This window comes from Ostrinia nubilalis, chromosome 27 (genome assembly GCF_963855985.1).
Source record: "Ostrinia nubilalis chromosome 27, ilOstNubi1.1, whole genome shotgun sequence".
NCBI classification, from domain to species: Eukaryota; Metazoa; Arthropoda; class Insecta; order Lepidoptera; family Crambidae; genus Ostrinia; species Ostrinia nubilalis.
This window is the reverse complement of record NC_087114.1, coordinates 8,624,752-8,636,796: the sequence shown is the minus strand read 5'-3', so window position 1 is coordinate 8,636,796 and position 12,045 is coordinate 8,624,752. Positions and strand designations below refer to the sequence as shown.

At 39.3% G+C, this 12,045-nt stretch overlaps 1 protein-coding gene across 1 annotated transcript; it reads left to right on the top strand.

Moving 5' to 3' along the window:
• The first annotated feature begins 556 nt into the window (after window positions 1–556).
• LOC135084820 (uncharacterized) lies at window positions 557–11,998 on the top strand. The gene is made up of 6 exons (XM_063979561.1): window positions 557–684; window positions 6,455–6,547; window positions 8,721–8,851; window positions 10,529–10,675; window positions 11,598–11,716; window positions 11,884–11,998. Exons 1-6 carry the CDS (start codon window positions 669–671, stop codon window positions 11,996–11,998), a joined length of 621 nt encoding a protein of 206 aa, XP_063835631.1. The 5' UTR covers window positions 557–668.
• The last annotated feature ends 47 nt before the right edge of the window (window positions 11,999–12,045 follow it).

Here is a 12,045-nt window from a genome sequence, read left to right as displayed (position 1 = left end):
AAAAGTGTATACTTTATTATTGTCCTACCCAAAGCAGTTTCATCTTTTAATCATGCCGTACAGGAATTGAAAAAACGTAGACTATCGAAATCATGCCACAAATATTTTTAGCATGATATCCTTCACAAAAAATCAAATTGGGACTGTAAGAAATTGTTTCCTCAAAATATTGTGTGATATAAATATGTAGTAACATACGAATCACGTCACACAGATTATTCGTTAATAGTCTTAGATAATCTAAATTCCTCTATAGTATTAGCAGGCAATCTGGCATTATTTGCACGATTGCAATGAAATGAAGATGCATGTGAAATGATATATTTTTGGTAAATCTTTAACAATAAATAAATAAATTACCGCCAAACTGTCAACACGGCATTTCTGTTAATAAAATGTTTTTGCAAAAAGATAACAAAAATATTTTACTGTAATTTCAATTAAAATTCAATAGTCGAATCGTATTCGATTATGTTAAAACAAATTTTCGACTGACAGCTCGTCGGTCATCGTGCCCCCAACACTAGTATGATTGCAAGAATCGTTGTGGTGTGGTGCGTTGTTTCTTCTGCGACTGCGTTGCATATCCAAAGCGATTTCTTTGTAAAATACGCATCGAGACCATTAGTGCAAACGTTTTAACTAATAATTAAACCGTAGTTTATTAAATGGCAGACAAAAAAGGTATTTATGCGCTTCTATTTTATTAATTTCTTTGTTCTTTCTTACTATTCAATTTGACACATGTAACGTCACATAAGGCTTGGTTTTCCTTATTTTGGGTAGTTTAAATCCGATAAAACTGTAAATTACTTCTTTTTCTTGCAAATTGGGGTCGAAATACATACAATTTGATGTAGGAATGTCGACAAATTGGTGGAAGAAAGGTAGATCGATAATCGTACGTGAATACAAAATGGAGGGTGATCGACATGATTCAATGGCCCAAGAGGAGCTGAATCTGCATGTCTATATTTAGTTTAATTCTTCACGAATCCTCGACTGCCCTGAATTAATCTAACTTCTATTTACGAGCTTTGTCACGGATAAAATTACTACCATACCTTGACTTGTTACAATCTATTATCCACCTAAATATGACATGACCAAATGTTAAAAATAGTCTCAATATTTGTTGGGGAGTCTTAAAATATTCTTTTGGGCCCTTCCACAGAGATGTAGGTCAATAATGAAGGATGTGCTACAGTGGGAAATAGGTCACGTCTTGACACCTGCGAAGAATTGATTGATTTGCATATCCTGTGTTAACTACCCACTTGATTTACATTACCTATTGAGATAGAGACCATTGTTTGTCTCTAAATCTAAAATTATGTACATTAATGTATCTTGTGGATAATTTAGGTTTCCTTCTCAAATGATCTAAAATCAATATTTCTCTTGGGCTCATTCTTATAAGAATAGTTCCATTCAAAACTGAATGATGCATTCAAAGTAGGTATATCTTGACAATAAGCCACTAAATTAAATAATATACCTAAAGCAAGTTGCTAAATATTCTCCCACTGTCTTTATCTTGAGAGGTTTTGAAAATAACGTTCCTTTACATCTGAAAAATGTCCACTGTTAGACAAAGACTGCCCCCAAGGATTTCCACAACAAATACTATAGAAACTACCGAAATCAAATTAAGTTCTAAACTCAGTTCTGTTTACATAGTTCATTAAATTTTAGACAAATTATACAAAATAATTGTATTTCCAAAACAGCCTTGGTGATGTTACAAATGTCAAATATTATTCATGAAACTTTGCTTGGTTAGTCAATAAATAAAATTATTCTGACGAGTTGTAAATCGAAGGCAATTAACATAGTAATGAAACTTATTTCACGAACATGTTGCTTTACTGTAAGACTATTTTTTTTATTGTATATTACAAAATTATAATCTTTACGATTAAAATGCAAGTAGACAAGAAAAATATTTACACTCGTTCAGAATTCTACAAGAGGATTGGCTTAAAATTGACAATCCGATCTTAAATCACTCCTCTTTAGTGCAATATCACCGACACGGTCACAAATAAAGGTGTCGCAAACTGTGAAGATCCAATATACATGCTAAAACATAATCTCTAAATCTAATTAAAACACACATGATGAAGATACAACGACTAAAACTGAGTATCTTTGTCATATGTGACATTGCCCGGAGTTGGCCGATGACGATCCACGATGAGTTGAGACTTGATGATAATATGGCTCCCGTAATCCTCCCCCTAGCTGCTGCCCTTTCGACAGGTGCCGAGCGGCCTCCAGAGTCTGGGACGACAACTAGTACAGTTCATGTAATGATTATCATATAGAACTTTTTCTTTCTTTATTTTTTTCTTTTTGAGAACATAGTTAAAGAGAGACAATATGATATGTGCGTATCGGCGAGTGGACGATCGTATGTGTTATTAATTCAATTGTAACCCCGTAAGTGGAGGTCTGACTGCTATTTTTTATCGATTTACGTCCCAAATTTTGTCATGTCACTTACTTCACATTCACCAACTCTTACTATTTATTGTCAAATCACTTTAATCTTTTTTACACTTATTACACTTACATGTTTTAAGGTTCATTTTACAAATTACAATAATAAAATTTTTTGTGTAGTTTATTAAAAAACTGGCACATTTTACTGTTCATCAAAATGGAACAGTAACAAACCTAATATAATTTCAAAAAGTAACAGTCAGACTTTCAGTATACTTTTCGTAAAACCGATAAGTTTGTATGTTAAATGGAGATAATTTATTTTGATTTTTTTTTTCTATTAAAATAAAACGTCATAAAAAAATATATCCAATAGGACTGTATTGTCATTGAAGCTAAATGGTTGGCTGTACAGTAGATGTTTTTTGCTTGAAGTTATTTGTATAGTGTAACAAAGTCTTTTTGGATATAATAATATAACCATAGAAACTTATCGGTGAAATTAGCTAACACCTTAATTAAAAAAATAAGTTGTTTTAAGCATCTGAGTTCTGTTTATTGTTAAAAAAGTAAAAAATATAACTGTGTTTTAACCTATAGAAATATGATAATGATAAGTTGAACCAGTTTAAAACGAGCACACTGCATATCTTAAAAATGAATTAAAAATAAACAGGACTCAAAAAAAAATTAAACTTGATGTTTTTTGAAGGCTACGTTTTCTTTTTTCAAAATTTAAGTTCACAGCTTATTTTTTTAACTGTTTTTTTCTTTTAACACTTAATTTTATGAGACAACAATGACCAGTGACTATTAAACCAAATTAAAATACGTGTTTCGTGTGGGTACGGTCATTTTTGTTCTGCTAGCAATTTCATTGCACCTAATTTGATATTGACGCAAAAATATCAAATAAATTAGTATCATTCTCAATCATATTCTTGCCTCATTATCAAAATCCCTTAACTGAGAGGGTCGTATTTTGTTTTGAGTTTTTTTGTTTTTCATACTTAGTGTAAGCTAACATTTTAGAACTAATTTAGTAAATGAAAATATGTCAATTTATCTAGCCATTTTTTTAAGTAGAGAAATAAGGCTGACATCTTTTCATTTGAAAAAAAAAATCTTAAGTATTTTTGATGATATCTAAGGTTTTTTGAAGCACAAAATAGAAATAGTTCATAATTTTGTGCTTAGGTTCAACTTTTTCAAAGCAATCTAAAAAAAAATATGCATATTAATACAACAAAGATAAGAAGTTAATGAATTTAATTTACCTTTCTTTTTCTATTGCTTTTTTTTTTGTAAAAAGTTGAACCTCTTAACTATAAGATTGTGTGTTTTATACTAACCAATGGAAACAAATCAATAGTTTTTGATAAAATGGTCGAAAAAAATATTGGTTTGATTTCATTGTTCTCAAAAATTGATTTTTTAATCAGTTTTTGTGGACATTTTATTCATAAGTATGGTGATGGTGAAATTGGCACTACTAAATTAAAAATTACACAGAATGCCAAATGGTTAATTAAATTAGTGCCAATTTGCAATTTATATGTTTAATTACACTGTTTAAATGTAAGATTAACATAAACTATTTGTATATTATTAAAATATTTAATAGTATGCAGATACAATTTTGACCACCCTTTTTAGTTTGATAATTTTATTTTTACTTTTAATAATTTATTAAAAAGGTTGGTCAATGCGGATTGTTAAAATGTTAACAGGAATGACACCAAATGTTAGTGCGTGTGTGATTAGAATAAGGTTTCAGACTGAAATTATGAGTTTATTAAAAAATTGCTAAATGACATACATTTTTGTCTACTATTATGATGTACCTTAAAGGGCTGTCTCTAAGTTCAAAAGAAGATAATCATATCATAATTTTCGGTCTGAAAGTCTATGACCATTTACTGATAGTCATAGACAATGCATGCAATCAGCTTAATGAAGGACAGGGAAGTATGTCAGTTGAATGGTCCGGACTTGAGTCTATGGTACATGATACCCACAAAGACAAATTTAACACCTTTTTCTAGGGTCCACCTCACACATTACAATTTTTATGTCATTCTTTTTGGATTTTTTTGGTCCAGATTATTTTACAGGGTTCCTGATTTTTGGTCACCCAACCGATAATATCTGATAAAATGCGTAATTTTCCGGATTTGTTTTTGTATTTTAAAATAATATGTTAACAAATCCGCGCTTCTGCCATTAAAAGAATAAGCTTAGATATTTATGTCGACCATATTGAAAAGAATGCCATTTGATAATAATCATAATTGTGGCGTCTTTTTGGTAGTGGATTACTTATTAGCCATCATTACTGTGTTGGAAGAGGGGTTGTTACCAGGATTTTTGTGATTCTAACGTGGATATTGTTTTCATAAAAGTTTTGCTGTTCGTAGCAGCTGATTTTGTTTCTGTTGTCGAGCATGACCATGGTTTCTCGCTTAGATACTGTTTTGTTTGTTATGTAGTGTAGTGTAGTTAAGTTGAGTTTAAGGCATGCGGTTTATTTTTGTTGTGTTGTTCAATTTGCATGTTTCTATGTCCTTCCACGCACTCATCATAGTTTTGTTTTTTTCCGCTTCGTGCATAAACGCTTGGAAACAGCAAAATGATATGAAAATGTCTTCGAGTAAATTGTTATCGAAAATCTTGGTACAGTGCTAGTTAGTTACTTGAATAGATTTATATAATGTTTTCTTTTTCAAGGAATGTTCACAAGATGTATCCATGTTTTTATTGGACGCCTTTCATGGAGCCCGTTCATGACTTTGAAATTTGGAACGCTACAAAATTTTTTTTGGCAGAACTTAAATTATTAAATTAATATTAATGTGCTAAAAAAGAACTTTGCCAAAATTCATAGTCGTTACTATAATAATAAATAAAATAATAAATGTCTTTTTTACAAAGGTCCTTCGTGTGATGACTGTTTTGTTAATTAAGATTTTTTTACATCAAAAAATTATATTCAGAAATCAAAATGGTCACACTTTCTCAGTACACTGCACTTAATATAAATTAGCTGATTATATGGAAAAGTTTTATCTTTTTCATATGGTCAGCGTCTAGTTAGTGTGACCATTGAGGAATGCATTGTAAATAACGTTTGGTAGGACACACATGTGTTGAGACGTTGATTTAACCTACCAAATCATTGTAAAATCGCTTCGGGAGGAAAAAGAGAAAAGAAAAAAATATTTTTTGATTATTTTTCTTTTTTTTACCGAACGTGAGTCACTTCACTGTTGAGATTTTTTCAAAAAGTTTTTTTTTTCGTTACTTTTTGGGGGAATCTCATGCTAGTGGCAAATGTAACGCGTTGTATGGGCATCGCTTGTCGTTAACACTGACGTCAGTGAAAAAAGCGTTAATGAATCATTTTTTTAATCAAAAAAAAGTTTTTTCTAAAAATTGTTGTGATTTCATTCGCGCTCAGACTGTTCTAAATTACGTTGCCGTGTTTGATGATTGGTATTTTTTTTGCAAAAAAATTTAACTAAAAATATCGGTGACATGGTCTGGAACAGTCGAACCGCTGCGTCAAGCGTGAATGCTCGGGCTTGGGTTGCGGAATTGCCGCGGCTGTACATCGTCCGTCTGACATTTTTGGATCAAGTACGAACGATTTTTGATACCAGTGCTGAGTGTCGAGAAGTATTTTTCGAGACTGAGCGATTCTCTTATTAATTTAATATTAGTGTTGTATTAACCGACGAAGCTACGAAATTCTTTTAGATATAGTCAATTGTAATTTTAATTCAGAGGTAGATAGAATTTGATATTATTATTAGTTACGTAAGTAGAGTGCTTTCTTCCTAAATAGTTCCAAAAATAAATTCGGAAGTATTTAATTTGACTTCCGGTCCGTATCCAAATAACTCCGCGTCAAACGCTCAGTCTCGCCTCGACGCTCGGCGGTGTCGGACGTGCGGTGGTCGCGCGGCGGAGATCGCTGCACTTCTGTCGCTCACGGGTCGAGTTGTTGCAGTCACACCGCCGCTCGGCGCCTACCCCCAACCCCAGCCGCCACAGGGGCCATTCCTGCCGGCGCCACCACACCAGGCTGCGCCTCAGTATGGAGGTAAGTTCATAAATTATAAGACTCCCCGAAGACACACTTTTTGTCGGATATTACTGATAGTTTGGTCAACTTCTAATTTGTTATCTGCTACTTTATAATATGTTCATACTGATTTATTGTCCAGTCATTATAGTAAGTTCACCTCGGAATTCGAGATACCCAGCTGTAAGTCTGTAAATACTTGTATATTGACACCCTAAAAGTTGTCTCAAAACCTACATATGGTAGGGTGTAAGCAACTATTAAATTTCAAGGTCAAAGGTCACAAAAATCGGTTTTTTGCGCTTTTTTTATAAATATCTCATTTCCTATGGGTTTTTTGCTATTTGTATTTATTATCAATATTGTAGAATACAAAATTCTCTACAAATTTTGTTTATAATTTTTTTTTATACGGTGAACCGTTTTCGAGATAGAGGGCGGAGGGCGCGCGGTCACCGCATCAAATTGTATTTAGCAAATCTTCTAGAGCAGTTGGTAAAATTGTCCAAGCTCCAGAAAATCGTTTCGCATTGCCCAACCCCATATCTGGGGTTCCAAATCATGTCCTAACCAAGTTTGAACTTGATAAGAGAGATTAGAGAGTGGTAAACAACCAATAGAATCGCTATATTTAATAGCGATTCTATTGGTTGTTTACAAACACATCCCTCGCTCTCGCTACGCATCCTCGCACATCTCTGGTGGAAACGCAGCCTTACAGCCCGACAAAATTATTTCCTGCGACTTGTTAATTTGTTTTTGTGTAATGAATGTATGTGTTCGTAGTTTGTTATCGAGAACAAGACCTTGAAAAAGGACATTAGGTACTTTTTGTAGCAAAACTAAAAAGAAACAATTTGAAATTAAAAATGGGTGAAAGAATTTGTTTTTGGGAAGTTATTCATCATGTTTGATGATAATGAAAACTATCATGCATTTGGTGATTACAAGGCAGGTGTTTTTGGGGAGATACACGCACGAAAAACTAGTTTGACAAACCGAAATTCACGAGGGCTAAGCCGTGGGCAAAAGCTAGTACATTATAATGAAAGACAAAGGCATGTTCAGATGCGACAAAAGCCTAAAAACAGCGGATATGTCGGCACGTGAAAATCTCGTAACTGATCCGCGACGCACTGCGCGGGCGGGGTCAAGGCAGTCGCGACCGGTTCCGACGCTCGGTTAGGGTCACTATCGTCTGTAGGCGTTCGAGTGAGAGTGCATTATGCAGCTCGTTAGACAAACTAACATTTATGATGGTGACAGATTTAATTTAGCGATCGCGTCATGGAGAGTAGCAGTTGCGTACAAAAACCTAGCGAAGTGGTTACGCAATTAAAACTTGCGAATGTTGCTTTGTCAAAAGGTGTATAAAATAGGACTTCTGTCTGACGGTTAATAATACGAATTGTTATTTCCGGTGTTAACACCGGTTAACCTCTAGGGGTACTAGGTATTCTTTTCTTGTTCACGCCTAACCTAAAACACTTATCCAATTTTGATTTATATGATAAACTAGCTTTCCGCCCGCGGCTTCGCCCGCGTGGAATTTTGTCTGTCACAGAAAAACTTTATCGCGCGCGTCCCTGTTTCAAAAACCGGGATAAAAACTATCCTATGTTCTTTCCCGGGATTCAAACTATCTCTGCCAAATTTCATCAAAATCGGTTGCGAGGTTTAAGCGGGAAAGCGTAACAGACAGACAGACAGACAGAGTTACTTTCGCATTTGATTTGTATGATAAACTAGCTTTCCGCCCGCGGCTTCGCCCGCGTGGAATTTTGTCTGTTACAAAAAAACTTTATCGCGCGCGTCCCTGTTTCAAAAACCGGGATAAAAACTATCCTATGTTCTTTCCCGGGACTCAAACTATCTCTATGCCAAATTTCATCAAAATCGGTTGCGAGGTTTAAGCGGGAAAGCGTAACAGACAGACAGAGTTACTTTCGCATTTATAATATTAGTTGGGATTAGTTGGGATTGGGACTTGGCAACTTTAAAAAAAATCTGTAGGGGTAATAGTGTTTTTAAACGGACACGATGGCGTCAAAGCCTTTATGTAATGGACCGTAAGCAAGTGCTATTGCAAACCCTTAAACCTTGTCTCCACTTGAGCATGCTGAGGCAAATGAGCAGCTCATTTGGCCATGCTCAAGTGGACAAGGCTTTATGTAACGCCATCCCCCCGCAGTGGCAGGCGGGTCTCCGTACGGCGTGACCTTCGGCGGCGCGGGCGCGGGAGCCGGCGGAATGTACGCGCCGCCACCCTACGACCAGCTGCAGCACCACCAGGCCATCCCGGCGCTCAGCCAGCAGCTGCCGGTAAGTGTATAACTTGTCCCAGCCCCAGACGTCGTCACACGTCACTCCGTAGACAGAGGTCTACGGAGTGACGTGTGGACCCAGCGCTTAAGATACTCAGCAGCTGCCGGTGAGTCCCCGTCTCCACCGCAGGCCGGGCTCCGTGAGGCGGGCGGCATGTACGACGACCAGCTGCAGCACCACCAGGCCATCCCAAGCTCAGCCAGCAGCTGCCGGTGAGTGTATATCCCTCCCCCCTCCTCAAACCCCCCACAGAGGGAGCTGGCGTGACTTTTAGCATCACCAGCACATCCCAGCGCTCTAGACACCTCTCAGCAGCGACGATGATTGGACCGGAGCTCCGTGCGGTTCCCAGTGGCATATATTCCTCCCCTCTCTCACACAGAGGTGGCCGACGTCACTACGGCACCATTAGGCCAGCTTGCCGCTTATCCAGCGGCTGCTGGTGATTGTGTATCCCTCCCCCCTCCAACTGCCCCACACAGAAGTCTACGGTGTGACGTGTGGACCCAGCGATAAAGATACTCAGCAGCTGCCGGTGAGTCCTAGTCTCCCTGGCAGGCCTGGCTCTGTGCCACGTGACTGGCCCCTGTCTCCCTTCATAGAGGTGGCTGGCATGACTTGCGGCACTGCCAGGCCATCCCGGTGCTTAGCCAGCAGCTGTCAATAAGTGTATTTTCTCCTTCCCCCTGGCTTCCACATATATCTACAGTGTGACGTGTGGACCCAGCGCTCAAGATTCACTCAGATGCGGACAGGGTTCCATCTGGCACCACCACTTGGTCCCAGCGCTCAGCCACTTCTCAGGGGAATGGCAAAGCCATCCAAAAACCACCCTACAATGTTGAGCAAGTCTCTGTATGGTATAATATCATTGGCGCAGACCTGATTTAAGTAAAATGTGACGTGTTCCCCAATCGGTATACTCTTAAGCTTTTCATGAATGTTTGAAACTGCATCGCGGCATGTAATTTGATGGCTCGCTCCTAAGGTTTCTATATCAAGAGTATCTTGGTGTGTATTCAGCCGAGTGTATGGCGAGGCGGTCGCCAATGATGTACAACTATACCTGTAGGTATAACGTTCATGCATGACGAATATTTTCATGATCGCTCAGCTACATCAGAAATATAATGCAGTAGAGAAAAATTGAATCCACCAAAGAACTTGGTTAATAAATAGATCATCATCATTAACAGCCCTTTACAGTGCACTGCTGGACCATGAGCCGTGGAGGAGGCTCATGGTGTATAGTGGAGGGTTTTGCCATAATCCCCACGCTTGGCAGGCGGGTTGGAGATCGCAGTTTAAAAGATTTGATGATTATCAGAGAGCGCTGCTGCCCGTTCTCTGTTTGATGTGTAGTCCCTAAGTTGCCTCTTACGACACCCGCGGGAAGAGTAGTGGTTGGTGACAAATGTATTCTACTCTGCCGTCACCACACGGCTTAATAAATAGATCAGGAAGCTGTTAAAGTCTCAGTGGACCGATGAGCTGGTAAAGGTCTTAAACCTTTACCTGGTAGTGGCAGAATTGTTGCCACCATATTTTGAACCTTATTGAGACAACAAAGGTACAAAACTAATGAAAAATATTTTTCTCTATACCAGTTAAGTCCTTTCTCCAGCAGTGCACCTCTTAGCTAAGAACCCATGTTAATATTAAACATTTCCACAGATGTATAGCCCGGCAGCGGCGATGTACGCGGCGGCGGCGGGCTATCCGGGCTACATCGGCTACCCGGTGCAGTACTACCCGTACTACCCTACAGCCGCTGCCGTGCAGCCTTCCATCCAGCCTCTGCGACCCACTATCATGATCCCTGTGAGTATATGTTGACTATTTTATCATGTTCTTTGTTGTGCTCATAAAAAACTCATAAAACTAATTTTGTTTTTGCAAGTAGGCTTTTAAAAAGCACTTTTACACATCCCAGTATTAACCCTACCACTGCTTCGAGACAATAAATGGGCCAGTGCTGAGAAGAAGCAGCGCAAGAATTTGTCAATATTGTCAGCCAGAAACTCAGTTACTATTGTCAGTCAGAAACTCAGTCACTATTGTCAGCCAGAAACTCGAGTCACTATTGTCAGCCAGAAACTCGAGTCACTATTGTCAGCCAGAAACTCAGTTACTATTGTCAGCCAGAAACTCAGTCACTATTGTCAGCCAGAAACTCGAGTCACTATTGTCAGCCAGAAACTCAGTTACTATTGTCAGCCAGAAACTCAGTTACTATTGTCAGCCAGAAAATGCCGTGTTCTGTAAATGTTGACATATTATCCCAACTATAATATTATAAATGCGAAAGTAACTCTGTCTGTCTGTCTGTCTGTTACGCTTTCCCGCTTAAACCTCGCAACCGATTTTGATTAAATTTGGCATAGAGATAGTTTGAGTCCCGGGAAAGAACATAGGATAGTTTTTATCCCGGTTTTTGAAACAGGGACGCGCGCGATAAAGTTTTTCTGTGACAGACAAAATTCCACGCGGGCGAAGCCGCGGGCGGAAAGCTAGTACGATATAATCATCATAATTCTGTCTCGTATTGTACTAAACTTTTTGGCCTCTCGATTGTTTTTGGGTCTCGGGTTAACGGGTAGAAGAATAATAAATGCATCACATGGTACATTATCTGACGGGTTTGCCGTTCTTAGTCCTTGTATTCGTCGATTATGCAATGATAGTTTTACCTCGACGACATAATCATAGCGTTTGATATAATTATCATCATTCTTCCTTGCAGAACGGTTTCGAAGCCGGCGGCCGCTTCGAGGGCCTGGCGCAGACGCTGCTGCCGCCCGCGCCGCCCGCCGTGCCGCCCTCGCCCGCGCACCTCGCCGCGCTCCAGCCGCACCAAGTGCTGTGAGTACACCACCCGCCCTGCCAGCAGGAGCGACCGCAGCGGGCTCGAGGACCCGGCGCAGACGCTGCTGCCGCCCGCGCCGCCCGCCGTGCCGCCCTCGCCCGCGCACCTCGCCGCGCTCCAGCCGCACCAAGTGCTGTGAGTACACCACCCGCCCTGCCAGCAGGAGCGACCGCAGCGGGCTCGAGGACCCGGCGCAGACGCTGCTGCCGCCCGCGCCGCCCGCCGTGCCGCCCTCGCCCGCGCACCTCGCCGCGCTCCAGCCGCACCAAGTGCTGTGAGTACACCACCCGCCCTGCCAGCAGGAGCGACCGCAGCGGGCTCGAGG